The 26,112-nt window shown below is 52.0% G+C and overlaps 2 protein-coding genes across 6 annotated transcripts in view; one reads left to right on the top strand and one right to left on the bottom strand.

Moving 5' to 3' along the window:
• The window catches only part of CDH23 (cadherin related 23), a 413,185-nt gene that overhangs the window by 21,136 nt on the left and 365,937 nt on the right, over positions 1 to 26,112 (bottom strand). For 2 of the 4 annotated variants that reach the window (XM_029931861.1, XM_029931856.1), the window contains 9 exons: positions 11,941 to 12,162; positions 11,510 to 11,629; positions 10,758 to 10,938; positions 5,928 to 6,061; positions 5,174 to 5,383; positions 4,520 to 4,627; positions 3,009 to 3,111; positions 1,577 to 1,702; positions 680 to 883 (listed from right to left, as the gene is read on the bottom strand). In XM_029931861.1, the coding sequence (XP_029787721.1) occupies positions 680 to 883; positions 1,577 to 1,702; positions 3,009 to 3,111; positions 4,520 to 4,627; positions 5,174 to 5,383; positions 5,928 to 6,061; positions 10,758 to 10,938; positions 11,510 to 11,629; positions 11,941 to 12,162 (1,408 nt within the window). Of the gene's footprint in view, positions 1 to 679; positions 884 to 1,576; positions 1,703 to 3,008; positions 3,112 to 4,519; positions 4,628 to 5,173; positions 5,384 to 5,927; positions 6,062 to 10,757; positions 10,939 to 11,509; positions 11,630 to 11,940; positions 12,163 to 22,197; positions 22,280 to 23,109; positions 23,241 to 26,112 lie in introns of those variants that run through there. The other 2 variants (XM_029931857.1, XM_029931858.1) reach the window with 2 other exon arrangements.
• Positions 21,829 to 26,112, top strand: part of VSIR (V-set immunoregulatory receptor) — a 23,681-nt gene continuing 19,397 nt past the window's right edge. The window contains exon 1 of one of the 2 annotated variants that reach the window (XM_029931865.1): positions 21,829 to 22,093. In XM_029931865.1, the coding sequence (XP_029787725.1) occupies positions 22,012 to 22,093 (82 nt within the window). In that variant the 5' untranslated portion in view covers positions 21,829 to 22,011. The remainder of the gene's footprint in view (positions 22,094 to 26,112) is intronic. The other variant, XM_029931866.1, reaches the window with a different exon arrangement.

Below are 26,112 nucleotides of genomic sequence, written 5' to 3'. Positions count from 1 at the left end.
GCGGCCCTCATACTGTGTGGTTTTAAGTGTTGCAGTTTTGTAATACGTTGTAATGTCTGGTAAGGCAAACCTGTCTTATTTGTACTTCTATCCCAAAACGTTCTTATTCTTCCAGATGACCTTTAGAATCAAATATACCCCCCAAACCATATTGGATTTGATGGGAATCACATTAATCTTATTTTGACTTTAAAACAGTCAGTTTTGGGGGCGCCTGGGTGGCTCAGTTGGTTAAATGTTCGACTTCAGCTTAGGTCATGATCTCACAGTTTGTGAGTTCGAGCCCTGTGTCAGGCTCTGTGCTGACAGCTCAGAGCCTGGAGCCTGCTTCAGATTCTGTGCTCCCTCTCTCTCTCTGCTCCTCCCTTGCACACACTTTCTCTCTCTCTCAAAACAACAACAACAAAAATGTAAAAAAACAACAGGTTTTCTATCCCAGAACACAGATGGAACAAATCTTAATAATCTCGTTTTACAGATAAACACCGTGGATCAGAGCAGAGAAGTGTGGGTGGCTTGGTTTTTCTGACTCCCTCTCCAGGGCTCTCTCCACCTCCCTCCACCCCAATCCCACTTTCTTCCCACTGCAGGTGAATTCTGGCTCCAGCCTGCTCGGCCCCAATCTCCAAGCACTGCCAAGCAGCTCCTGCCTGGGGCCTGGGGCCTGTCCCCTGCTTACCTGGTGGGCAGTTCTCCAGCAGGAGGACTGTGAGGGTGGGAGGGCTAAAGGTGGGCCAGTTGTCATTGTCATCCAGTATGGTGACCAGCAGGTCTGCTGTGCCGTTGAGTAGCCCAATGTCCTCAGCCAGCAGCAGCAGCTCCAGGACCGGGGGTGAGAAGGCTTCCCGGTCAATTGTAACACCTGACCTCACCGTCACCACGCCTGGTGCCCGACACCCCAGCCGGGGAGACACCAGGGAAAAGGGGGACAGTGGGGAGACAGGGCAAGAGCCAACCGGGAGAGGAACGAGAAAGACAGGGACGTGATAGGGGAAAGAGAGGAAAGAGAAGGCAACACAATGACTCTCTTCCCCAAAGGCTCAACTAGTGTTTTGTGAGGGCCCCCACCGGCCAGTCTCCCCCAGCGGGAGACTGTCCTCTGCCCAGGTACACCCTGCACCTCTTCAGGGTCTCGCCTAGGATGAGGGCACCAGGGAGGTGTGCCGCCTGCTCTGTTGAGATAGGTGCTGGTATATCCCTCCCCAGTCCCCTGTCCGCAAGTGGGTGTCCCGTCCAGGACCAGCCTGACCGGACATGGTCTCTGGGGAACTCTGGGTCTGGTTTGGCTGCTTCTGGTTGACGAGGGGCGTGGGCAGATGGGAAGAAGTAGGATCGGGGGCTCTTTGTCTAAGCTGGGAGTTTATGTCCCAGCAGGTACCTTGGGTTGTCTCCAAGCCTCCTGCTGGGTCCTCCTGCCTGGCCGCAGGTGGCTTAGGTCAGCGGCAAAATGGAGGCTGTGAGGAATGGGCTCTCTGTGGAGAGCCTGGATGTCACGGAGAAGGGAGGCCCTAGGTCCCATCCCAGCAGGAAGACGGGGAGCCAGGCTCGGGGTGCTGGGGTGGCACAGAGGCCTCACCGGTGCGATTGTCGATGTCCAAGAGACCGCTCTGGGAGCCCAGCAGCCGGTAAGTCACCACGGCGTAGACGTCCAGGTCCGCATCCAGGGCCAGGATGGGCCCATTGAGCACCGTGAGGGGGGTCCCTGGGCCAGGGGGAGAGGGGTCACTGCAGGGCCAATCTGGCCCCCGCCCTGCCCCTCCCCCACCCGTGCCCCGGTGAGCCATGGCTGACGATGGATGAGAGGGAGGGCGGTGAGGTGGACGGGGTGGGGAGCCCTGGGCCGGGCTGCGGCAGCCTTGGCAGACTGACGCAGATGCCTGGGGAGCAGCCTCAAAGCCCTGCTGGGGAGAAAACACAATAGCGGTGAGCAAGCCCCTCCGGCCCGCCCGGAGCGCGCCTGCCTTCCCAGCAGCCTTTGAGGGTCGCTCCATGGGAGGGTCGGGGGCTCCCCGAGGGTGTGGGCCCGGTCTAGCTATGCGCTTCCAGCCCGGTCTATCCATACGTGTATACAAGACGCTTCTTACAGGCGCCTGGTTATGCCTGGCTAGGAATGTGGGACACCCACGTGTGTGCCGGACTTCATGTTCATGGTCGTGAGCACGCACGCAGGGGCACTGGCAGGCCTGGGGTCCCCCTGGTTGTGCACCTGTCTCTCAAGTGGGCACATTTTGCACCATGTAGCCCCAACCCGCGTACCTAGGCGTGTCTGTGCATATGAGAAGGCCCACACGTGTGTCCGGACAGGGCATGTACTGGCATGCACATGTGAGTGCATGACACCAGCAAGACTAAGAAACAGGGGAGGCCTAGCCAGAGACAGGGAACGTCTTGGCTCACCTCTTTCTGATTTAGAATCGAAGCTTTTGGAGCTGGAGAGGCTGGAGGAGGAGGAAGGGGCCCTCCCTGGGGACACAGTGAAAAGGAGGGTCTGCTCCTCTGAAGGGAGGTGAGGCTGGTCAGTGTACTTGTGCGGGGACAGGGCTAGACTGGCCTACCCAGGGCTCGATGGTCCCCCTCTTATGATTACAGGTGCTCCCTGAGCTTCTGGAAGCCTCTAAGATGCCCCATGCTCCTTGGGGTGAGGGAGCAGGGAGGGGTAAGCTAACCCCCCTCCTTCACACCTTAATTGCTCCTCTGGGGGGCCATATTGGGGCTCCTTTCAGACCACTTTGGGGACCAATGGCCACAGGTGTCTTTTCCAAGCAGACCTACGGCCTCTTTGGTTGGTTTCCAAAAGGCGTGGCAACCAGGGGCCCACAAGCCCCTCAGGGCTGTGCCCCTTCCTCCCCCCATACACTCGTGCCCCTGTAGGGTCTGTGTTCAGCCAGGCGGCGAGGCTGCCTCCCCAGCCAGGCTTCCGCTGGGCCCCTGTATCAAGGGAGGCCCTCAGGCATCTGGGGCCTGGGTGGTGCCCAGCAGAGGAGTTCCTGGATGGGTCTGGCACCTACCAGCGGGAGAGTTCTCCATCACCTCTGCCTGGTAGGTGCTCTCAGTAAAGACGGGATGGTTGTCATTCTCGTCTGCCAGAAAGATCAGCAGCAAGTCAAAATCCTGAGGGAGGCACAAGGGGAGGTTAGGTTGTAGACCATGTTCTAGCAAAACACTCCAGTTGGAGGAGGGCTGAGAGGTGGCGGGTGGAGCCACAGAGGTAGATGATTACAAAGCCTATAAGGTCCAGAGACCTGGGTTCAAGTCATTGACATGCTAGCAGCTCTCTTGGTGCCCTGGGCAAATCATTTCCCCTATCTGGGCCTCAGTTGTCCAATCTGGCAAATGGGAACCCTAACTTCTTCAGAGAGGTATTGTGAAGGGAACAGGATGGATAGAAATAGCATTTAATCCTGCTCCACCTGCTCCAAAGAGGGACTTCAGGCAGGAAGAGGAGTCTTGGTTTTCAGACCCCGCAGGCCAGCCTGATGCCCCAGTCTGGGCTCAAACTCTCACCCAGTGTTGCACCTCCTGCCTTTCAAAAACCACAGGATAGTCCTTAACTCAGAACCTCCCCACACCCCTGGACGCTGTCTCCATTGTAGAGCTGAAAAAACAAAGGCCCAGAGATGTGGCGGCTATTCCAAGTCACAGGGCAAACTAGCGGCAGAGGGGGGACCAGCCTTCTGGCCTCCCGATTCCCGCCACTTGATGCTGCTTCTTCCAGGGTGACTCGGCTCTCCGACGACACAGGCAGGGGAGGGGGATGGAAGCTGGGAGTAGCAGGAGAGGACGAGGTAGGCAGTGAGAGAAGGAAGGACAGAAGGAGAGGAACACAGGATGAGGGGCCCATGGATTATGACTACCTCCAGCCTAACATCTCCTGGGCTTATACAGATGGGGAACCGGAGGCCCAGAATGAGGAGCCCCTTGGCCAAGCGAAGCTGCCAGTCAGAAGCAGAGTGGACATGAGCCAGACCCAAGGACTCTTGGCCAGGGCTCTGCCCCAGACCTCACGGGCTGGGAATAGAGGGCAGACTTCTACCCCCAAAGGAACAGCCTTGCGACTCCCACCTCCTCTTAGCAAAGAGATTCAACTTTCTTGGCTTTTGAGGGAATGCCACTGGGAAAAGGCAACCCTTTCAGAACCCCAGAGTATGAGTTTATGAGCATGGGCCCAGATATACACACAACTGTGGTGTGTGCCCAAGTGTCAGTGGTTTGGGGAGAAAAGATAACAGCTGGAGTTGAGTGTTGGCCACGTGCCGGGCACAGTGCTAAGAACTGGACAGATGCTGGCTCCTTCAGGTTCTTCCCACAACTCTGGGTTAGGCTGCTCTTCATTTTGCAGAAGAGAAGGAAAAGAGGGAAGGAGAGAAATCTACCTGCCAAAGCCACACACTCAACGGCAGGCAGAACAGGGACTTGAACCCGGCACTCGCTTCCTCTAAAGCCTGTGCCTCAAATCCGCAGGCATACTGTGAGCCATCTCCGGCGTGCAGCCCGCTTCCCCCGCGTCCTCCAGCCTCACCCTCCTGGCTATGCGTGGGTTCTCCGGGTTGTCCTTCACGGAAATGGTCAGCTTGTACTCTGGGATCCGCTCGCGGTCCAGTGGCCGGTTCACGGTGATGACCCCTGTCTGGGATGTGGAGGGCTGGTGAGCTGAGCAGCAACCCGTCCCCCACTTTGGGCTCTGGTCCACAGGTGCCCAACTGCTTCACCAGCAGCTCCAGGAAAACCTGTGAATTCTCTCCCTAAATTGCCAGAGATACGGTCTAGAAGGCCATCACACCTGGCAGAGTCTTGCCAGAGCAAAAGAGTGATCCACCATTGCCCAGGTCTTGCTGTCTCAAAGGGGTGGGCCCCCTGAGGGTCCTGTGGTTCTAGAAGCTGGTAATACTCAAGAGGACAATGAGGACTCCCTGGTGCATCTTGGTAGTAAACCAAGTGGAACTAAGGCTTTGGTTCCATCTCTGCACATGACAAGCCTTGGGGCTGACAGGGACCCCAGAGATGGCTTAGCTGGAAATCCAAGACTCCATGCTACCCCGAGACTCCCACGTCCCAACAGAGGGCGGAAGCTTGGGGAGGAGACTGAACCAGAAGAAGCCCAGATAGCAGGGAGCCAGAAAAGCCTCTAGGGCAGGGTCCTCTTCTTCAGAAGGAACCCCGGGGGCCTCCCTACCGTGGCATTGATGGAGAAGGCCCGCTCTCGGTTGCCTGCAGTGATGTTGAAGGTGAGGAGTGCGTTGCATCCACTGTCAGCGTCACTGGCCAGGATGTGGGTGATGAAGCTGGAGACGGGGCTATTCTCACTGATGGTGATGTTCATGGGCAGGTTCAGCAGTACGGGGTCATTGTCATTGATGTCCAGCACCCGGATCCCCACCAGCATCTGGGGCATGTTGGGAAAGAGGAAGTGGTGCGGGATGAAGAGACAAGGGGGCATGGGGGAGAGGGAGAAGAGAGAAGGAAGAGAAGGTCACGAAGATATGGTGGCGGAGGAAGAAGGGGTGGGTGAGATGGCCAGGAGAGTAAGGGCGATGGTAATTGACAAAGGAAAGGTACAGGCAGTCATGGAGGAGAAAGAAGAGGAAGAAAATGGCAGTATAAAAGGCAAGTGGATGAAAGTGAGGATAAGAAGCAAGCAGAATGGGAGAAGAGCACAGATGGGGCTGAGGGCAGAGTGGAGACAGCAGAGTGACAGGTGCAGAGGCCTGGCTGTCTGGGCGGGCAGAGCTCTAAACAGCTATGCCTGCCAGGCCCCAGTGAGCCCCATGAGGCACTGGCAAGTCTGGGGTGGGGGGGGCTGAGGGTTTGGACTGGCTCCAGGTCAGCCTATGGCCTCTCTGGGCGTAGGGTGGGCATTTACAGAAATCTCTATAAACAGTGAAGGGGTCAATAAGGGGAAGCCAGTGGAATGGAGCCCCAAGACTCACCGTGGAGCTCAGTTGAGGCACCCCTCTGTCACGGGCACAGATGGTCAGGTTGTAAAAGGCAATGGTCTCCCGATCCAGCTCCACATCCTTCCGGACACGCAGCACCCCCTCCACAGGTGAGATCACAAACTCGCCTGGGTGTTGCCCAAGGGAGGCTGGGGTTAGCTGGGAATGGCTGAGAGCTGTGGAAAGCCCAGGCTTCTCCCCACTTCCTCTAGCGAGCCTTCCTCACCGGGGTGGGGGATAGCTGGGCTGGGACCTCAGTGCCTCCTGCTTCAGGTCCACAGGGAACCTCATGTGGGCTGGCCAGTGCGGGAGCGAGGGATACAGAGAACTGCTAGGGGTGCAGGTGCTCGTGGGCCCACTCGTGGGCCTGGCGTGAGATGCCAGGCTGGTTTCCTTCCTCGGGCCACGTGCAGGACAGGGCCTGACCCTGAGTAGGAGGGTTATGTTGAAAGAGTGGGGCCCCTTTCCACATAAGCACCCTCTAACCACCACTGATCCAAATCACTACTGATCAAAAACTGATGAGCGAGGGTCTCGGGTACTTTGTAATGTGCAGTTACTTCCAGATACCACGTCTTGGAAAATAGGATATTGGGGACAGAAGGAACACCTTGCTAGGGGTGAGGCACCAAGGCAGGATAGAGCAGGAGTGACTGAGGGCAGCCCCCTGCTGCTCTCCATACAGCCCAGGTATTGAGCCACATGGTTCTGCCAGGTCTGGGGCCACCCCTCGGCCTCTAGTCAGACCTGACTTCTTTTCTTGGATGTTCTGGAAAACCCTGAGCTGGCCCTTTGGCTTCAGTCCTGATTTTCACTTGGCTGATGGGGCCAGATGTCCAAGAGGGTCTACAGCAAGAACCTCAGATCCTCAGGCTGATCTGGAAGGGAGCTCAGAGACCACGAGTGTCCTTTGGAAAACGAATGGAGAGTCTGGAGATGGGTGATGACTTATCTAAGCTCCCAAAGCAGTTCATGCCAGAACCAGTATTCAAATCCAGGGCTCTGGGTCTCAGCCCACTGCATCCATGGGATGGTGGTCTTTCCAGACACCCCCATCAGAGCGGATCAGGGCCAGAGGTTTGGGAGGGAGGGGCGAGGACAGGGAGTGGGTGCAGGGGAAGGGCAGAGGGGAGCCTGTGGGAGCCCAGGGCGGGGAAGGCGATGGAGAGGACGGGCAGGGGCGAGTGTGAGGAAGGGGGGGCTGCCTCTGTGCACTCCCCGAGAAACTGGGGAAAGAGAGGAAGTTACTTCCTTCACTTCCCTTTGACACCTGGGGGAAACGGCCCAGAGTGGGGCGCTGACTTGTTCGTGGACACGCGGCACACTGGGGGGCATGGCAAGGATGGAGGCCCAAACTCCCAACCATTCCCTCTGCCTGCCCTTCCTATCTCAACTCCCCATCCCTGCCTCTCTGACCACAGGAGCAGCCCTTTGGGGCCCACCTGCGGCCTCATAGGCTGCACCCTCCTAGAGAGGTGGAAACTGCTTGGAGCAGGATTTCTTGAGCCTGATTCTCATGAGAACTGGGGATTCCCTTTCTAGGGGGTTCCCAGCACTGTCTCAGCCCCTGATCATGTCTGTACAGATGGCCTCCTGCCCGCTCTCCAATGGCAGCCACCCTCTTGAAGGAAGGAAAGGGATCCTGAAAACTGGGGGAGGGGGAGTGCAGGCCTAAGGCTCTAGGGGACAGGGCCCAGGCTAGACCCCCATGAGATCAGCTCAAGGAATGAAGATTAGGGAGGTGGGCAGGCCAAGGGCCCCCACACTGCAAATTATCCTCAGTGGCTTGTCCCCAGGGGACTTCCTGCCATTCTACTTCTTTTGGACATAGGGGTTAAAAGCAGAGGCTTTCCATCCTCATCCTGCCTTCACTACTTTGTGCCCCTGGGCATGTTTCTTGGGCCCTGCCTCGATGTCCTCATATGGAAAGTGGGCCACTAAAGAGTTGCCACTGCGGGTTTGCACTAGGGCACGTCATGTATGCTGGATCATTAGGGAGATGTTGAAAGGAAGTCCAGGCAGTCCTCTGAAGGAAGTGGGGGCTTTCAGGGAGGAGGAGAATGGATGCAGTGTCTGAGGAGTGGGCTTAACTGGAAGAGGCCGAGCTACAGGTCCCGAGAAGGCCAAGTTTGGAGTGAAGGGCTCAAGTGGATACAGTCTGCATCGCCACAGTGGGTTCCCTGACCATGTGTCTCCCCTGCAGAGCCTAGTGGGGCTTGTAAGATATCCATCACCCCTGATGCCCCCTCCCCAATGGAGCCGCTCCGGGCTCAGGCCACAGTGCTGGGAGCTGGGTGGCCTAGAGCATGTGCCTTCACCTGTGGTGTGTCCCTAAACTGGCTCTCCACAGAAAACAGCCCTGATTTGTAGCATGTCAGGTTTTCAAGTACAAGCATGGCGTTACTGAACCTGGAGGTGGGGAGATCTGCGGGGAGTGGATGCCTAGCCTTGCACCAGGTTGCTTCTCCCCTCCCCTCTTTCCTTCCCCCACCCCCAACCTCTAGCCTTCACTTGTCTATCTGGAAATGGGGTCATGCTCTGTGATCCTGAAGTTATCTTTGGGCTCTGAATTCTGAATATCTACTCTTCACGACTGGGGGGGGGGGGAGGGGACCCCAAGCTTCTCTTACTCCTCTGGGGGGAGGGGTGCCTCTCAGTCTCCTGGGACCCTCAAGAAGGAGTAGTCTCTCCTTGTCTCCCACATGACCCTAAATTCCTATGGCTGACCATGATCGTGTGCCAATTTAACCAGGTTTTGCTCATGACTTCAAAGGTCCACGGCATGCAGTTTGCTGGGATCCAGGTATGAGCCTTGTACCCCAAAGCGAGGTGCAGTGGGACCTCTTCCTGGGAGGGGGCTCAGCAATTTGCACAGCACCGCCTCTCAGTGAAGCTTTGGCAGCCTCCCAAACAGGTGCAGGGCCTTCTATGCAACCAGAAAACCTCTGTGTTTGTGAAAACAGAGCGGGCTGGCCCTTGCTCTGCTGGTTTCAGGAGAGGAAGGCACAGTGCTTTGCCAGAGAAGGGACTTTTGGGACATGAAAGGGTGGCACATCAGAACGGAGTGACCTCCCACAGGCTCGGGGTGCTGGGGGCTCCGTGTCTTGCCCTATGGAAGTGGACTTTAGCTTCCTGACTAGGCCCACGGTCTGTGTTCTATCCTTGGACCTCTCCTCTGGCTACTTCCCCAGCTCTTGCACAGACCTGTCCCTTGAGCCCCTGGCTTGTGCGTCCATCCCCCACCCGACGTCTCAAACCTGACCTCACCTCTTCCTCCACACCTGCTCTGCTGCAGGCTTCCTACCTGCTGAGGACCATGCCCTCCCTCCAGCTGCTCAGACCGAAACCCTGAGGTCATCTTAGATTTTCTTCTCATCTAATCAATCAGCACATCCTGTTGGTTCCACTTTTGAGATACACCGGAGCTGTCCACCCGTCACTCCCTTTGGTGCCACCACCCTGGTCCCAGCTACACTATCTGTAGCCTGAGTGATTGCAACAGGCTCCTACAGTCTCCCTGCTCCCCCTCCTTCACCTCTGTGGTCTGTTGTGAGCATAGGAATTAAAGTAGTCTTGTTAAAATCGTGTCTTTTCTGTGCTCCAAGCCCTCCTATGATCCCCATATCACTCGGAGCAAAAGTCAAGTCCTCCTCATGGTCAGCAAGGCTCAGCAACATTTGGCACTAATACCCCTCTGACCTCATCTCTCTCCCCCATGCTCCACCTCACGCCAGCCACAGGGCCTTTCAGTTCCTCCGCAAACACGCCAGGCATGCTCTGGCCTCAGGGCCTTTGCATTCACTGTTCCTTCTGCCTGAGGTGGCCTTCCCCAGATGTCCACATGACCCTCTCCTTCCTCCTTTAGGTCTTTGCTCCCATGTCACCTTCTTGCACATGTCCTCCCCCATCACCCTATCTAAAATTGCAGCATTCACTTGACACTCCCTATCCCCTGGCTTTATGTTTTCTGTAACACTTAGCACCTCCCAATACACTAAGTTAGCTACTGAATCACTGATGTTCGTTGCCTGTGTCTACACGTGCTCTAGAAAGGTGGGGATCTGGGTCTGTTTTGTACTGTTCTGTATACTCAGCACCTGGCATATGGTAGGTGCTTAATAAATATTGGTTCAATGATCAATTAAAAATCAGGATGCTTCCCAAAGATTTGGAATTCTAGCTTTTGTTTTGAAAATGGGAAGACCTGGCTTCTGGGCCTGCATTTTGACATGGCCACACTGGCGGGAGCTGAGTTGTGGGCTGTTACAGCCCCCACTACTCCCTACAGTCCTGCCTAGACCCCTTCTCCTCTGAATGTCCCCTGCCTGACACCAGCAGGCCTTTGAATTTGGAATTCCTACTCTACAGAAACGAGTGGAAACTGACTTGAGGAACCTCTCTGGCCAGGGCAAACCCTGCTCTTCACCTCAGGACAGCCACCTAGGTAGCGTGAAGGCTCTCAATGGTAACAAGGTGTGCAGAAAAATCTGGGTGCTGAATACATCTGGGGGCACCTGACGGTTTTTGAGGCAAGGATATTCATCCTCCCTCCATGCTGGAGTTTTTTTCCTGGGTACGACACAGGGGCATTTCCTATCTGATTCTCAAAGGGGTCTCTGACTCTCCAAGGCTACGGGTCTCTGTTCCCAGGTTTCAGAATGTTCTCACATATCCCAAGGAAGAAGGGGTGGGGAGAAGAGTATTTCCATCATTTTATGGGTACGGGAAACTGAGGCCCAGAGAGAGCAAGGCCACTGCTCCTAAAGAGTGGGGGAGAGGCCTCTGCTTGTGCCGCCCCCCGTGCCCGGCTCAGGCCCCACTCACCCAGAGGGTCTCCATCCACGATGCTGTATTCCACCTGCCCGTTGGGGCCCGAGTCCTGGTCGTGGGCCAGGAAGGTCCACACTCGGGGCCCTGGCTGGCCCTCGGTGACATCAAATGGCCCCTCATAGTCTCGGGGGAAGGTGGGCACATTGTCATTGATGTCATTCACGTTCACAAGCACCTGAGATGGTGGATAAACTTAGCTAGGGCCGCACCCCAGCCAGCCATGCGCTGAGCTCAGTTCCCTCATCTGTAAAGTGGGTCTGATAATGCTGTCTCATTGGGCTGATGCAAAAATCCTAAGGGATCATGGATGCGGGAAGGCCTTTTAAGCTATGCCTGTAGAGTTATTTTCATTGTTAAGGCCTTGTTATGGGCCTCATCATCATGTTATTACTAATTATGCTACAGACTTCTATTTATTGCTGCACTGTGGTCATTTCCCATGGTCTCATTTGCTCCTCCCATACCCTGCCAGTGTTTATTATCATCGCCCTTTCACAGAGGGGGAAAGCGAAGCTCAGAGAGGTTATCTGCCTTGCCCAGAGTCACACAGGTGTGAAGAACCAGTGTCATTATCTGTCTGACCGATGCAGCCACACAGAGAAGGTCAGTAAGATCCTCAAAGTCACAGATCAAGTTTGGCTGGGTTGCCAAGGCCAGGATAGGGCTCTGGGATTTAGGTGTTTCCCCCGGACAATCTTTTTGGGCCCTGTCCTCCCCCAAATTGAGGCTATGTCCCACCCACCCACCGTGGTGGTAGAGGTGAGGCGGTGAGATAAGATGGGGCACTGGTCTGTGGCGGTGACAATCAGAGTGTAGCGTCCATGGCTAATCTCATAGTCCAGCTCCTTGGCAGCACTGATGACGCCCTGGGGGGATAATAGAGGGGACAAGGTGAATCAGTGGGTGGTGGATATGGGGCATCCCAGGGACTGGCTTCTTCATGGGGTCCCCTCAGTCCATCCCAGGAGGCATGCTCTGACATCTTGGCCATGATGGGGAACGCTTGTTGCCTTTCCACCCAAGCTCTGCACCCTTCTGCCCCGGATGCCCCTACGCCACCAAGTTTCCTCCAGACTCCAGCTTTGCTCTGCTCCCATCTCCCATGATATTACTAGGGTCCCTTCCAGTCCCTTCAGTCAGCTGCACCTCCTCCTAAACCCCGCCATCAGCTGCTGACCGTGTGTCTGTTGATACGGAAGGTGTTGATGATGTTTCCTGCAACAATGGCATAGTTAACTGTGCTGTTGGGCCCCTCATCCAGGTCCAGGGCCCGGACGGTGATGAGGCTGGCATTGACAGTGTCTGGGCCCTCATCCAGTAAGATCTCGTAGTGCGGCTGCTGGAACACGGGTGCGTTATCATTCTCATCCACGATGGTCACGTACACATGAGTAGTGGCCTGTGGAGAAGAGTATGGTCAGGTTCCTTGGTCCGTTGGCTAGACGGTCTGACCAGTGGAACAGCTGGCTATTCTCCTAGGCTGGGGTCACTTGCAGGATCCGATACGGCGAGAGAAAGAGAGAAGGATGAGACGGTGGGAAGTCACAGGCTGGTAGAGGAGGAAATCACAGAGGTGCTACCAAAAGCCAAGCTAGGTAACTGCGTAGGTCCAAGATGGCACTTACATGACTGCTCCTTTATCTCTGCCCACAGCAGACATCACTAATCAATTACGGCACTGCTGAGATGCAACCTCATAATCCTTGTCAGCACAGTGATCTAGTGATTAAAACTGGCATATGAGGTGAATCCCAGTAGCCATCCACTAGCCCACAGCTTTGTTTGGCCCAGGGCCTTCCTGACCCTAGGCTTCCTGCTAGATCACAAAAGTTAAGAATGTGATGTTCTCAGTTCAACACAATATTGAACCTCACCTGCTGTTCATGTAAATGGAACAAATCCCTATTTTTGGCATGTTTAAGAAGGAAGACATTGGGCTTGGGGCAATTAAATAGGCAGAATTTGTTGAACCATGAAAAATAAAGCTCACAGGACATGCCTTCACTACAAAAACATTTTATGCAACATGCTCTCCTGTAATTGGCCATTTCTGATGATGCTTGGTCTAATAAGACCACATGAAATACCCACCCAATTGGAACTCAGTGATCAGCACCCAAGAGACCTGATTGATGTGGCACTTTACAAGCAGAGTACATAAATGGGAGAATGAAATTAGCCACGTGCTGGTAGTCTCTGTTCCTTGCACAGCCCCTTCCTTTCTCTGCTTCTCCACCTGGGAGGACGTTCCCTGGGGACCGCCTCATCTGGGCCCCTTTGCCAGGTAGCTTCCAAATGGGTTTCAGAAACAGGAGGTCTTGGAAGAAGCTGGGAGGAGGGAAGAAAGAGAGGCGAGGGTGTTTCTTCCCCTCTCCCTCCTTCCCTCACTGCAGTCCAGCCACTGGCTGTATTTTTCCTGCTGGGTGGCCCCTCCTTCCATGGCTCTAGCTCCCCCTGGGCTCATGTCCCCTCACCTCCTCTTATTGTCCTTCTGGATGCATTTGGTAGTGGCTTCCTGCAGTTGCCAGTCTATGGGTGCTTCCCCAGCCGTCTGTAAACAGTCCCCCCCATTAAAATCCCTTCAAAGGAGTCCTGAGTGTGCTGTGTGTTTCCTGCCAGGACCCTGACTAATAAAAACCATAATTAGCAACTAATAGAAGATAATAAGGTTATAACAACCACAACAATGCCTGGGTAGAGAGACTACGATGAGGCCATTGCCAAGGCCAGAGAATAGAAAGCACGTGATACAAAACGCTGGATGGGGGAGCTTGTGTACATCTTCTTTCTGGGGCTTTGAAACCCACCTCAGGTGGCTCTGGAACCCGCTGTGGGGAGACAGAGAGATGGGCAGTTGACCTAGAGCCGAGAAGATGGTCATGACCTCTGAGGAGGCAATGGGGCCACTGAGCTGCCGCCATGGATCTGGGAGGGGTGGGGCTCACGTGGTTGCTAAAATTGTTTCCTAAGGTAGGGTTTGCACCCTTGAGATGGAACTCTGTGACCTTGGGAAGATCACATCTCCTTCCTGGACCTTTTCTGTTAATACAGAATCTGACTTTATATCTAAAGCCCCTTCCGGTTCAAGCATTCTGGGGTTCTGGTCTGCTGTCAGTCACGTGGGATAAATCCCACTATCAGGGAGGCATTCGTCTGGGTCTTAGAGTCTCAATGAATCTTTCATTATTATTATGTCTTTTTTTTTCTATATTTGTTTTATTTTACAGTCTGTGACACAATGGAAATGTTGACAGAAAACCAGTTTGAATTACTTGTCTTCATTATTCTTATGTCTTAATGCTTTTTTATTTTTTTATTTTTTTTGAGAGACAGAGAGAGACAGCGGGAGCAGGGGAGGGTCAGAGAGAGAGGGAGACACAGAATCCGAAGCAGGCTCCAGGCTCTGAGCTAGCTGCCAGCACAGAGCCCGATGCGGGGCTCGAACCCACGAACCGTGAGATCATGACCTGAGCTGAAGCTGGCCGCTTAGCTGACTGAGCCACCCAGGCGCCCCATTATTATTATGTTTTAAAATTTATTTTTGAGAGAGAGAGACAGAGCGTGAGTGGGGGAGGGTCAGAGAGAGAGGAAGACACAGAATCTGAAGGAGGCTCCAGGCTCCAAGATGTCAGCACAGAGCCCAATGCAGGGCTTGAACTCATGAACTGTGAGATCATGAGCTGAGCCAAAGTTGGACACTTAACCGACTGATCCACCCAGGCACCCCACTTTTCTTTTCATTATTATTATTTTTTACATTTACTTTTGAGAGAGAGAGAGAGAGAGAACGTGAGCAGGGGGGAGGTAGAGAGAGGGGGAGACACAGAATCTGAAGTACACTCTAAGTTCTGAGCTATTGGCTTGGAGGCTGATATGGGGCTTGAACTCACCACAAGATCATGACCTGAGCGAAAGTTGGACACTCAACCAACTGACCCACCCAGGTGCCCCTCAATGAATCTTTATTAAAACAATAATCACACAGAGAGGAGAGATGAATTATTTTAACATTTCTCAAACATTTCTACCAGAGGGGAGAGGGCACTTGCACAGACTCTGAGGTATAGTCTGAAGTGTCTGTTTTAAGAAGGAAATACCTTCAAAGGAGCGCCTGGGTGGCTCACTTGGTTAAGTGCCTGACTTGGGCTCAAGTCATGATCTCACGGTTCATGAGTTCGACTGTGCTGACCACTCAGAGTCTGGAGCCTGCTTTGGATTCTTGTCTTCTTCTTTCTCTGCCCCTTTCCCGCTTACACTCTGTCTCTCTCTCTCTCAAAAAATAGAGTAAAACAGTAAAAAAAAAAAAAAAGAGATGGAAATACCTTCAGAATCTCTCATGGTATCTTTGAAAGCTCATACTGATTTTACAATCTTCTCCATAATGTGTCTTTGTTAGTTTTCATTAAAAATAGTGGTGGGGATTTATGTCCTCAACATAGAAATGCCCAAACATATAAAACAAATATTAACTGACATAAAGGGATAAATGGACAGTAATACAATCCTAGCAGAAGACTTCAGTACCTTACTTACATCAGTGGATAGATCATCCAGACAGAAAAATCAATAAAGAAATATTAGCCTTAAATAACACATTAGTTCAGATGGACTTAGTAGTTATATACAGAACATTTCATTCTCAAACTAAAGACTACCATTCTTTAAAAAATGTTTTTTCATGTTTTATTATTTATATTTTGAGAGAGAGAGACAGAGCACAAGCAGGGGAGGTGCAGAGAGAGAGGGAGACACAGAATGCGAGGCAAACTCCAGGCTCTGAGCTGTCACAAAGAGCTTGATGTGGGGCTCAAACCCACAAACTGTGAGATCATGACTTGAGCCAAAGTTAGATGCTCAACCAACCGAGCCACCTAGGCGCACCGAATACCATTTTTCTAAAAGCACATGGAACATTCTCTAGGAAAGATCACATGTTAGGCCACAAAACAAGTCTCAATGAATTCAAGAAGACTGAAATAATATCAAACATCTTTTCTGACCACAGTGGTATGAAACTAGAAATCAATTAAAGGAAGAAAACGTTAAAAAACACAACTATGTAAAGGCTAAGCAAATGTTACTAAATGACCAATGTGTTAAAACAAATCAAAGAGAAAATAAATACCTTGAGATGAATGAAAATGGAAACACAACTTTTAAAAATCTATGGAATAAAGCAAAATCAGTCCTATGAGGAAAGTTCGTAATGATACAGATGTACCTCAAAAAACAAGAAAACATCCCAAATAATTTAACTTTATACCTACAGGGACTAGAAAAAGAAGTTCAATCAAAGCCCAAATTTAGTAAAAGGAAGAAAAAAAGGCCAGAGTGGCAATAAACAAAATAAAGACTAAAAAAAAAAAATAATAGCCAGACCAATGAAACTAAAAACTAGAAATGGGCAACCTTTCAACACTGAATCATGAAGTAGAAAATCTGAATAGACTGATTACAAGTAATAAAAATGAATCAGTAATTTTAAAACTTCCTCCAAACAAAAGTCCAGAACCAGACAGCTTTGCAGGTGAATTCTGCCAAATACTTAAAGAGTTAGTAGTTGTCCTTCTCAAATTATTCTGAAACAACTGAAGAGGAAGGAATGCTTCCAAGTTCATTTTTTTGAGGCCAGGATTAATCTGATATCAAAACCAGGCAAAGAGACCACGAAAAAGAAAATTACAAGCCAATATACCTGATGAACATACATGCCAAAATCCTCAATTAGCAAACCAAAGTCAACAATACATTAAAAGGGCCACACACCACAATCAAGTGGCATTTATTCCAGGGATGTAAGAATAGTTCAACACCCACAGATCAATCAACCTGGTACACCACGTTAGCAAAATGAAGGATAAAAGTCATATGATAATCTCAGTAGATGCAGAAAGAGCATCTGGTGAAACTCAACATCTATTTATGATAAAAATTCAATACGGTTGTATAGAAGGAACGTACTTCATCATAATAAAGGCCATACATAACAAACCCAGAGCTAATATCATCAATGGTGCAAACCTGAAGGCTTTTTCCTCTAAGATTAGAAATAAGACAAGGATGTCCACTCATTGCTTTTATTCAACATATATTGGAAGTCTTAGCCACAGAAATAAGATAAGAAAAAGAAATAAACAGCATGCAAATTAGAAATGCAAGAAGTAAAACTGTTACTAGTTGCAGATGACATGATACTATATATAGAAAACCCTAAAGAACCTACCAAAAAAAAAAAAAAACCTATTGGAACTGATAAGTGAATTTAAAAGTCACAGGATACAAAGGGAACATACATAAATTGTTTCTATATACTAATAACAAGTTATCAGAGAAATTAAGAAAACAATCTCATTTATAATTACATCAAAAAGAATAAAATACATGGGAATAACTTTAACCAAAGTGAAAGACCTTTACTCTGAAAACTTTAAGACTGGTGAAAGGAACTGAAGATGACATGAAAAAAATGAAAAGACATACTATGCTCATGGATTGTAAGAATACTGTTAAAATGTCCATATTACCCAAAGCAATCTACAGTTTCAATGCAATTCCTATCAAAATACCAAAGGCATTTTTCACAGAAAGAGAAGAATCCTATAAGTTGTATGAGACCACAAAGACCCCAGGTAGCCAAAGCAATCTTGAGAAAAAAGAGCAAAGCTGGAGGTATCATGCCCCCAGGTTTCAAACTATACTACAAAGCTATAGTAATCACAATAGTGTGGTACTGACACAAAAACAGACACAGATCAATAGAATAAAACAGAGTCCAGAAAAAACCCCCATGCATATATGGTCAATTAATCTATAACAAACGAGGCAAGAATATACAACATGCGGGGGGCTACTGGATGGCTCAGTTGGTTAAGCTTCTGACTTCAGGTCAGGTCATGATCTCATGGTTGGTGAGTTTAAACCTCACATCAGGCTCTGTGATGACAGTGCAGAGCTTCCTTGGGATTCTCTCTCTCTCCCTCTCTCTCTGACCCTCCTCCACATGCTTGAGCACGCTCTCTCTCAAAACAAATAAATAAATTTAAAAAAAGAATATACAAAGGGAAGAAATTTTAAATGGATTAAAGACTTGAATGTAAGACCTGAAACTATAAAATTCCTAGAAGAAAACACAGACAATAAGTTCTTTGATGTAAGTCTTAGCAACATTTTTTTTCTTTTTTAAAAATGCTTATTTTGAGAGGGAAAGACAGAGAGAACAAGAGCGAGGGAGGATTGGAGAGACAGGGAGAGAGAGAATCCCAAGTAGGCTCTGTGCTGTCAGTGTGGAGCCTGACGTGGGGCTCAATCTCATGAACTGTGAGATCCTGACCTGAGCAGAAATCAAGAGGCAGCTGCTTAACTGACTGAGCCAGCCAGGAGCCCCTCCTTTCCCCTCCCCTCTCCTCCCCTTCTTTTCTTTACTTTCTTTTTCTTTCCTTCCTTACTTCCCTTCATTCCTTCCTTTCTCTCACTCTCTCTCACCTTCCTTCACCACCTTTCTCTCTCCTTCTCTTTTAAATGTTTACTTAGCAATTTATTTGGCTCAGTCTCCTCAGACAAGGGCAACAAAAGCTAAAACAAACAGATGAGACTATATCAAACTAAAAAGCTTTTGCATGCAAACCATCATCAAAACAAAAAGTCAACTACCAAATGGGACAATTACAAATCATATATCCAATAAGGGGTTAATATCAAAAACATAAAGAATTACACAACTTAGCAAATAACCGGATTAAAAAATGGGCAGAGGGCCTTAATAGACATTTCTCCAAAGAAGACATACCGATGGCACATGAAAAGATGCTCAATATGACTCATCATCAGAGAAATGCAAATTGAAACCACAGTGAGATATCACCTCACACCTGTCAGAGGGGTTAAAATAAAAAATACAAACAGCAAGTGTTGGTGAGGATATAGGGAGAAAGGAAAGCTTGTGCACTGGTGGGAATGTAAACTGTGGAAAATAGCATGGTGGTTCCTTTAAAGGTTAAAAATAGAACTACCGTATGATCCAGTAATTGTACTCCTGGGAATTTATCCAAAAAATACAAAAACACTAATTCAAAGGGATCCATGCATTCCTATGTTAGCAGCAGCATTATCGACAAGAGCCAAATTACGGAAGCAGCCTAAGTGTCCATCGATAGATGAATGGGTAAAGAAGATGCTGTGTGTGTGTGTGTGTGTGTGTGTGTGTGTGTGTGTGTGTATAATGAGATATTACTCAGCCATAAAAAAGAATGAAATCCTGCCACTGTGATAACACGGATAGACCTAGAGAATATTATTTGCAGTGAAATATGACAGAGGAAAAATACTGTAGGACTTTATTTACATGTAGAATAAAAACACACAAATGAACAAACAAAACAAAATGGAAACAGACTTACAGACACAGGAAACAAACTACTGGTTATCTGAGCAGGGAAAGGTGAAGGAGAGTAAGGGGTACAAACTTCCACTTATATATCGCTTCCTTGGCCTTTTGGCTAAGATCAAGTGCAAACTTCCACTTATAAACAAGCCATGTGGATGAAAAGTACAGCATGAGGAAAACAGTCAATAATATCCTAACAACTTTCTATGGTGACAGATGGCAACCAGACTTATCATGGGGATCATTCTATCCTGTATAAAATACATAATCACTATCAAAGGCATGTGAAACGAATACAATACTGTACGTCAATCATGTCCATAAGAAGTGTGTGCCTCAAGCATCTGAGAAAAGAGAACCGTCTATAAAAGCTACTGTGTTCATTTCATGGCTCTGCCTGGTCCTGGATCTGCCAGGAGCCCAGCACAGAGCCCGCCTGAGACCCCCAAGATGCAAGCAGGAGCCCAGGAGCGCCACCTTGGAGGGAAGGGGCTGCATTCCAGCCTCACTGATGGGGGTGGTAGAGCTGACATTTCCCACTTCCCCAGGATCCCAGATATAGGTCAAACCATCATACAGGTTGTATGGGATGGGGGGGAGGGGCTGCCCCACAGAGCCCTCTCTCTCTGTGACTGGGCCTGAACATAGGACGGAAAGGTGGGTGAGGAGGAAGTCAGTGACCCAAAGGCCTTCTCGGCAGAGTCCTTCCTGCCCTGGCATTGCGGCAACGGTACTTTAGGTTTCTGGACCATGCCCACACCTTGGGTAATGTCTCTGTGTCTCACTCTGATGCAAAGCCCAGAAGGTTCACTAGTGGACCGTGTGGCAGGGAGGAAGGAAGTGGGGGATGGTACCACTGGGCCCTGCTCAGGTGTTCTAGCTCCCTGGGGGAGGTGTGTCCTTCCCACGAATCCCAGGCTCCCTCTATCCACCTTCTAGACCCAGGGGTGGCGGGAATCCAGTCAAGGGAGGTCTGGGTGAGGCCAGGCCAGGTGTCTAGGTTCTCACCCTTCAGTGGTCCCACCTCACCTCTATCAGAGGCTGGCCAGGGTGGGAAGGGGGCCCAGTATCTACCTGATTTCAGTCAGCTTTCTACCTGCTATGGGTGGAAGAGCTCACACTCTGCCAGCAGGAAAGGCCCTGGGCTGTTTCCCAACGTGGAGTCGCAAGGTCAGGATCATAAAGGACCCAGTCTGTCCTGGCAGTCTCTGGGGCTCCCACCCACAGGGGCCGGGGCAATGTCACTTGATCATAAAAGCATGATGCCTACTTTTCCTCTGTGCAGTCTTCCCGCCCCTGGAATGAGGACTCAGAGCTCCCAGAGGGCCGCCTATGGGGCACCCAGAGTTCCTGGCTCCTTTCCAGTTCTACTCTGATTCCCAACCCAGATGGCCCTTGGCTTTCCTCTGCCCTTCAGCCTGGGGTGGGGGTGTGTCTGCATGAGCTCAAGACCCCTCAGGGGTCAGCCAAGCTCCTGGAATCTTCAGCAAGGTTGGGGTACAATGGCTGCGCCCCTCCTTCCCCTGATCCCCAGCCCTACTACTGCCACCCCCACTCCTCTGTTTAGGAAGCTGCTTATGCACTTATCAGTTTGTCCATTCAGATAAGAGTACTTTGAACACCTTATCCATGCCCACATTTGTGCCAAAAACTCAAGACCATGGCGGGAGGCGGTGGGGAGCCCTGGTGCCCCACAGCTATTAGCCTAGCTCAGGAGGGCAGATCAGCCTGTTGGCAACTGAGGTGTGATCGCTGAAAGGGGTGTAGGCAGTGAGGCCTGGAGGGGTCCCCACCGGGGTAGCTCAGAACACTGTGATGGGCAACGACTTGAGTGGAGCCCTGAGGGAGGTGGGGGGCGGGGGGAGAGAGACACCAGCAGAGGCGCCAGGGCTGGCTGGAGGTGCAAGAGCAGAGGACTAGAGGTGGGGTACCTGGCTGTCCTGTGGCTATCTGGGGCACCGGGAGTGAGAGCGGGTGCACGGTGGAAAGTGATGCTGGGCCCTGGTGGGAGAGGAGCCCTGATGATTTGCTACAGGGCACGCTCCCAGCCACATACAGACATGTGTCTGTGGGGACGTGCCAAGCCTGTTGTGTGCTCCCGCACCTACGCCACATCTGTATGTGCACGCGCGCGCGGACGTGCGTACCCAAGGATATTGCAGGCTCTGGAATCCTCAGTCAAGCCTGCTCCAACTTGCCTAGCCCTTTACAAAAGCTAGCTTTCTTTCTTTTTTTTTTTTCCCCTTTCTGCTCCTTCCTTTCCTTCTTTTTCTCTCTTCCTCTCCTTTCCTTTTCTCTCTCTCTCTCTCTCTCTCTCTCTCTCTCTCTCTCTCTCTCTCTCTCTCTCTTTTTTCTTTCTTTCTCTCTCTTTCTCATACCAGGCCCAGGGCTGGGCTAGAGGATATTGGGGACAAAGGCTGCTGGGTGAGGTCAGACACAGCCTACGATGATTAGGTCGGCTGCTAAATCAGAGGTAGCGCACTTCTCAGGCTGTGCGGCCATACCAGTCCTTTCCGGAGAGAAACGGGAGAGAGTAGAAGAGGGTTTACACTGGCAGTCAACGGCAGCCGCCTCTCCTACCTCTAGCGCCCGGTGCCCTGTGAGTCAGAGGGGACGCCCCTCCCGCGGGCACCTCGGGGAGGTGGCAGTTCTCCCCACGGCCCCCCGGGGGCGCTGCGGGGGAGGCGGGGTGGGCCCTGGAGCAGCGGCTCTCAGGCGCCCAGGGAGCTCACTCTCTCGGCACTCGCTCAGCTGGAGGATTTCGGGCTGGCCGCGTCCTGCGGCTCAAGGAACAGCAGGAGTTTCCCCTTCACGCCCGGTCCCGCTCCGGCCCGGGGCTCCACACGCCACCGCCCCGACGGTGACATGGGCGGCCCCCTAGTCCCGGAGGCGGGCAGCCGGCGCTGGGGGCCTGTGCTCCTCGCTCTCTTCCTGGCTGCTTCCCGAGGTAAGGTCTGCAGGAGCTTGGGCACTGGGGAGGCGCACTAGGAGAACAAGGAGTGGGGGAAAGGGTGGCAGGCAGCGCCCCCCTCAGCCTGCCCCGTCTCCTACCTGCTGGGACCGCTTGGCAGGGGCCCCGCAGCTCTCTGCCAAGTTTCTTGGCTGGGCGGTGGGCACATCTGCATGTTCTGACAGCTGCTCAAACTGCTTCTTGCCTGACCCTTCCCTGCCCAGAGAGCCCCAGGCAGGAGTAGCTGCTGCAGAGAGGAGACAAAAACAGTGGGGACAGCCCCAGTATTTTCTAGTGGATGCCACTGGCTTTGATGCCTGCATCTCCCTGCCCCTCCAGCCTCAGTGCTCCAGGATCTCACTGAGCGCAGGGGGTGTGGTACTCTCTGTGCCCTGCTCCCTGGAGCACTCCTGGTTCACCCTTTGGGGGCACAGGTCCACACCCAGATGTGGGTGCCTATCTGGTCCTTGTCCTGAGGGTCTGGTTGCTGAGAGTTGAGGATTCAGCTGGCATCTAGCAAAGCTGCAGCTCAGGGACTGATGTGGGGGCACTGGGGAGAATGTGGGACACATTCCCAGCTTACCCATGAGCCCCTTCTGGGTCCTGGGATAACTTATGGCATCTTTCTGGTCTCAGTTTCCTCAGAAGCCCTAACACCAGGATGGCACCACTTCCTTCTCCCCAAGTCCAGACTGTTGCAACTCCAAGTGGAATCTTGGCTGGGGCTCCTGGGGGCAGGGCAGAGGGCGGGATACCCACAGCCTGGCCCCTGGCTCTTGCCTGCCCGGCACTGGAGTGGCTGGATGTCAAAGGAAGAGGGGGCCAGCAAGCAGCCTGTGAACTACACTTTATGGGGAAGGCCCAGGGAAAGCTTGGAGTCATGCAGGGAGTCAGGGAGGCTGGAGGAAGGTGGGGCACTTGGCACAGGGACCCAGTGGGCGGGTCAGAAGAAGAAAGGAGGGGGAGCATAGGGTAGGAAGGAGAGAAGGGAGTCTAGAGGACCTGGAATGTACCTCAGAAATGAACTGTGTGCCTGCAGGCCGCATGTTATCAGCATTTGGAGGCTGGCCTCTGATAAGGAGGATGGAGTCCACACCCCACACACAGAGCTGCCCAGGCCTGGACACTTCCAGTAAAGCAGAGGCGGTCTCAGCACCAAGGCCATATGTACTTCATGGCAGGACAGGCTCCAGAAGGAGCAGGGCATGGTGGCAGGCAGGAAGGCCAGCACCAAACCCCCTAGAGAGCACTTGTCCCGCCCCTTTCTCCTCAAGTGACCTCAAGACGCCCTTCTCACCCCTGCCCTGCCCTCCCCTGGCTGCGCTGCTCTCTGTTCAGCAGCCCCAATTTGGGAAACTGAGTTCTAGAGAACAAGGCATGGGGCCCCACCTTGTAGAGTAGCCGGAAGCAGAAAGGCTCAGCACCCCTCACTGCATATACATAGCCAGAAGCCTTCTCCCCTAGTGGTTCTGACCAGACAGCTTGGCACTCCAAAGGGCCATCCCTTCCTGGGTCCAGCTCAAGCTCTAAGTAGCTTTTCGCTAAGAGGGGTCAGAAGCATTCTCATAGCTTTGAACTACTCTGGGCCTCAGTAGTCTTAACTGTGATATGGGCATGGGAAGTACTATTCACACTACCTAGTATGGTGTGCAACAGGGGAGTTAACAGACAGAAGGCCTGGTCGCAGGCATGGTCAGAAGGGTCTGTGAGTTGGAAAGACCTGCTCACTGGCCTGCTGAAGGGCTGAGTTGCCTCAGGTGGGATCGCTCAAGGTCAAAGTCTTCATACCTAGGAAGGTGAGATGGAGGTGGCTGGCATAGGCCTCTTTTGGTACGCTCCTGGGGTTGGGTCAGCACCAAGGAGAATGGGGGTGGTGAGCACGATGCCCAGGAGCCCAGTAAGTGTTGAAGATGCCCCTTGCCTCGGCCCGACTCAGGGTGAGACGGGTGGAGGGAAGAGCCAGGGCCCAGCAGACCCTAAGGGTGGCAGAGACCCTAATTCCCTTATAGGCACTCTTAGGACCCGAGGAAGTTCTTGTGCTCACCATGTCCTGATAGGCTAACTCAGGAGGCCCAGATCCTGGGACCAGTACATGAAAAGTTCTGCCAACCTAGGGAGGGGAGACCCCCTCCCCCCCTTTCCCTTCATGGTAAACAGGACTGCAGGGCCTTGTTGAGTAACCCGTGGTGCAAGCCTCTGACACAGCAAAGGTCAGCTCTTGGGCAATCCACTACCTTCTGTCCAGAGGCCCTGGGGTGGCTCTTGAGGCTGGCCACTGGGCACAAGGGGGCACCTACCCAATTCTGGGGACAGCCAGCAACACTAGGGAGTCCCTTGCTGAGCTGGGCTGGTTGCTCCTGTTTGTCCCTGAGCAGGGCAAAGGTTCCTTGCTGGGGCCTGACCTCCTTGGAAAAAGGTGGCCCAAGTGGGAGGTAGAGCTGGGAGGCTGGAAGAGGACGCCTCCCTATGTACATATACATAGGGGTCTTCACCCTAGCAGATCAAGGGAAAGAAAGAAGGAAGGGTGCCTTGGTGACCATCCGGCCTATTGGCAATGACCCTTCAACTAGCACTAAGCCCCACATACTGACATGAAGTCCACCGGCAGCTTCCCACGGACCCCTGGGTCCCCTCTGCAGCAGCGTCGGCAGGCCCAAGGCCTTCCCGATGGCACCGTGTACGGGGATGGCGAAGCAAGGGACCTCAAGTTGTGTGCCTTGCATGCTTCCCATACAGTCCCATCCCTTAACAGTCTGGCCTTGGGAGGCCGTCAGGACTAGGTTCACATCCCATGGTGGCCATTTACTGCTGTGACTTTGGGCAAGTGACTCAGTATCGCTGAGCAAGTTCCTGCATCTCTAACATGGGGTGGTGATAGCACCTTCCTCAGAGGACACAGATTCAGCACAGGACCTGGCACCTGGGCAGCACTAAACTGTTTCTTGGCTTTCCAAGGCCACATGCCATTGGCTCTCCATCTAAGCTCCTTGCTGCCTGCGGAGCCAGTAGAGAGCCCCCAGGGTGTGGGAGGGCATTGACGGATTTCACCAGGACGGGCCTCTAAGGATCCTGGAGGTCTGAAGCATGCACAGGTCCAGCCACCTGTCGGCACCTATAGGTGCTTAAAGTGTGAAATGTCCATGAAGATACCTATAGATTCTCTTAAAGTTCCCCAGAGATGGGGGGCTTTGCAGCTTCGAGGCAAGGCCAGCTCAAGGGCTTGCTTGTCTCACTTACTTTGGCTGACTGTCCCCAGAGAGAAAGACAGTGGCTGTCATGCCCATCCATCATCAGTAATGAACTTGCTGTGCTTCTCCCTAAGCAAACCCAGTCCTTTAAATGTCCTACATAGGACGCTATTTCCCACGGGAACCTGGGTTCGAGTCCCGCCTCTTCTATTCACTGTGGGGCCATGAACTCACACTCTTCTTTCCCTGAGACACGGGCAGCCTGGGTGACATGGTTTCAGAAGGGTTGCCCACCCCCTTCTGAAGGGTAGTTCCGTGATCCTGTTTCCCGAGCTTCAGTCATCTGCTCCTTACTTTGGGATTTCTGCCGCATCCGCCAATCGTATGGACTTATCCTCTTCCCCTGTCCGCCCCCCCCCCCGGCCAAATTAACTCATTCTTTTACATGAGTAATCAGATTTCAAAAGGAAACTTTCTATCGCTGCCACCAGTGGAAAGCCAGTATTGCCATAAATAGAACAAAGTTGCATACGTACACAATAAGAACACCATCTATGAGTATTAAATTCTAGTCAGAGACTATAGTCTGGGGGAGGCTCTCTGAGCCTGAAACCGCTGTCCCTTGTTTAAAAAAAAAAAAAAAGGTGGGGGAGGATAACCTTCTCTGTGATTCAATGTTACGCCATAAAACTAAAAGTAAAACTGTCTGTGTTAGAGTGGCTCTCGCCCCTCCCCTTCACCGCAGAAGCAAACTCGCCACTGTGAGGAGTGTTAGGTGGGGGCATGGGGACAGTTCAGCTCTCCCAGAGAAAAAGAAAGAGAAAGGCA

The sequence above is a fragment of the Suricata suricatta genome, chromosome 2 (assembly GCF_006229205.1).
Source record: "Suricata suricatta isolate VVHF042 chromosome 2, meerkat_22Aug2017_6uvM2_HiC, whole genome shotgun sequence".
Classification (NCBI taxonomy): Eukaryota; Metazoa; Chordata; class Mammalia; order Carnivora; family Herpestidae; genus Suricata; species Suricata suricatta.
The sequence above is the reverse complement of the archived record's forward strand: the minus strand, read 5'-3'. Positions and strand labels throughout refer to the sequence as shown.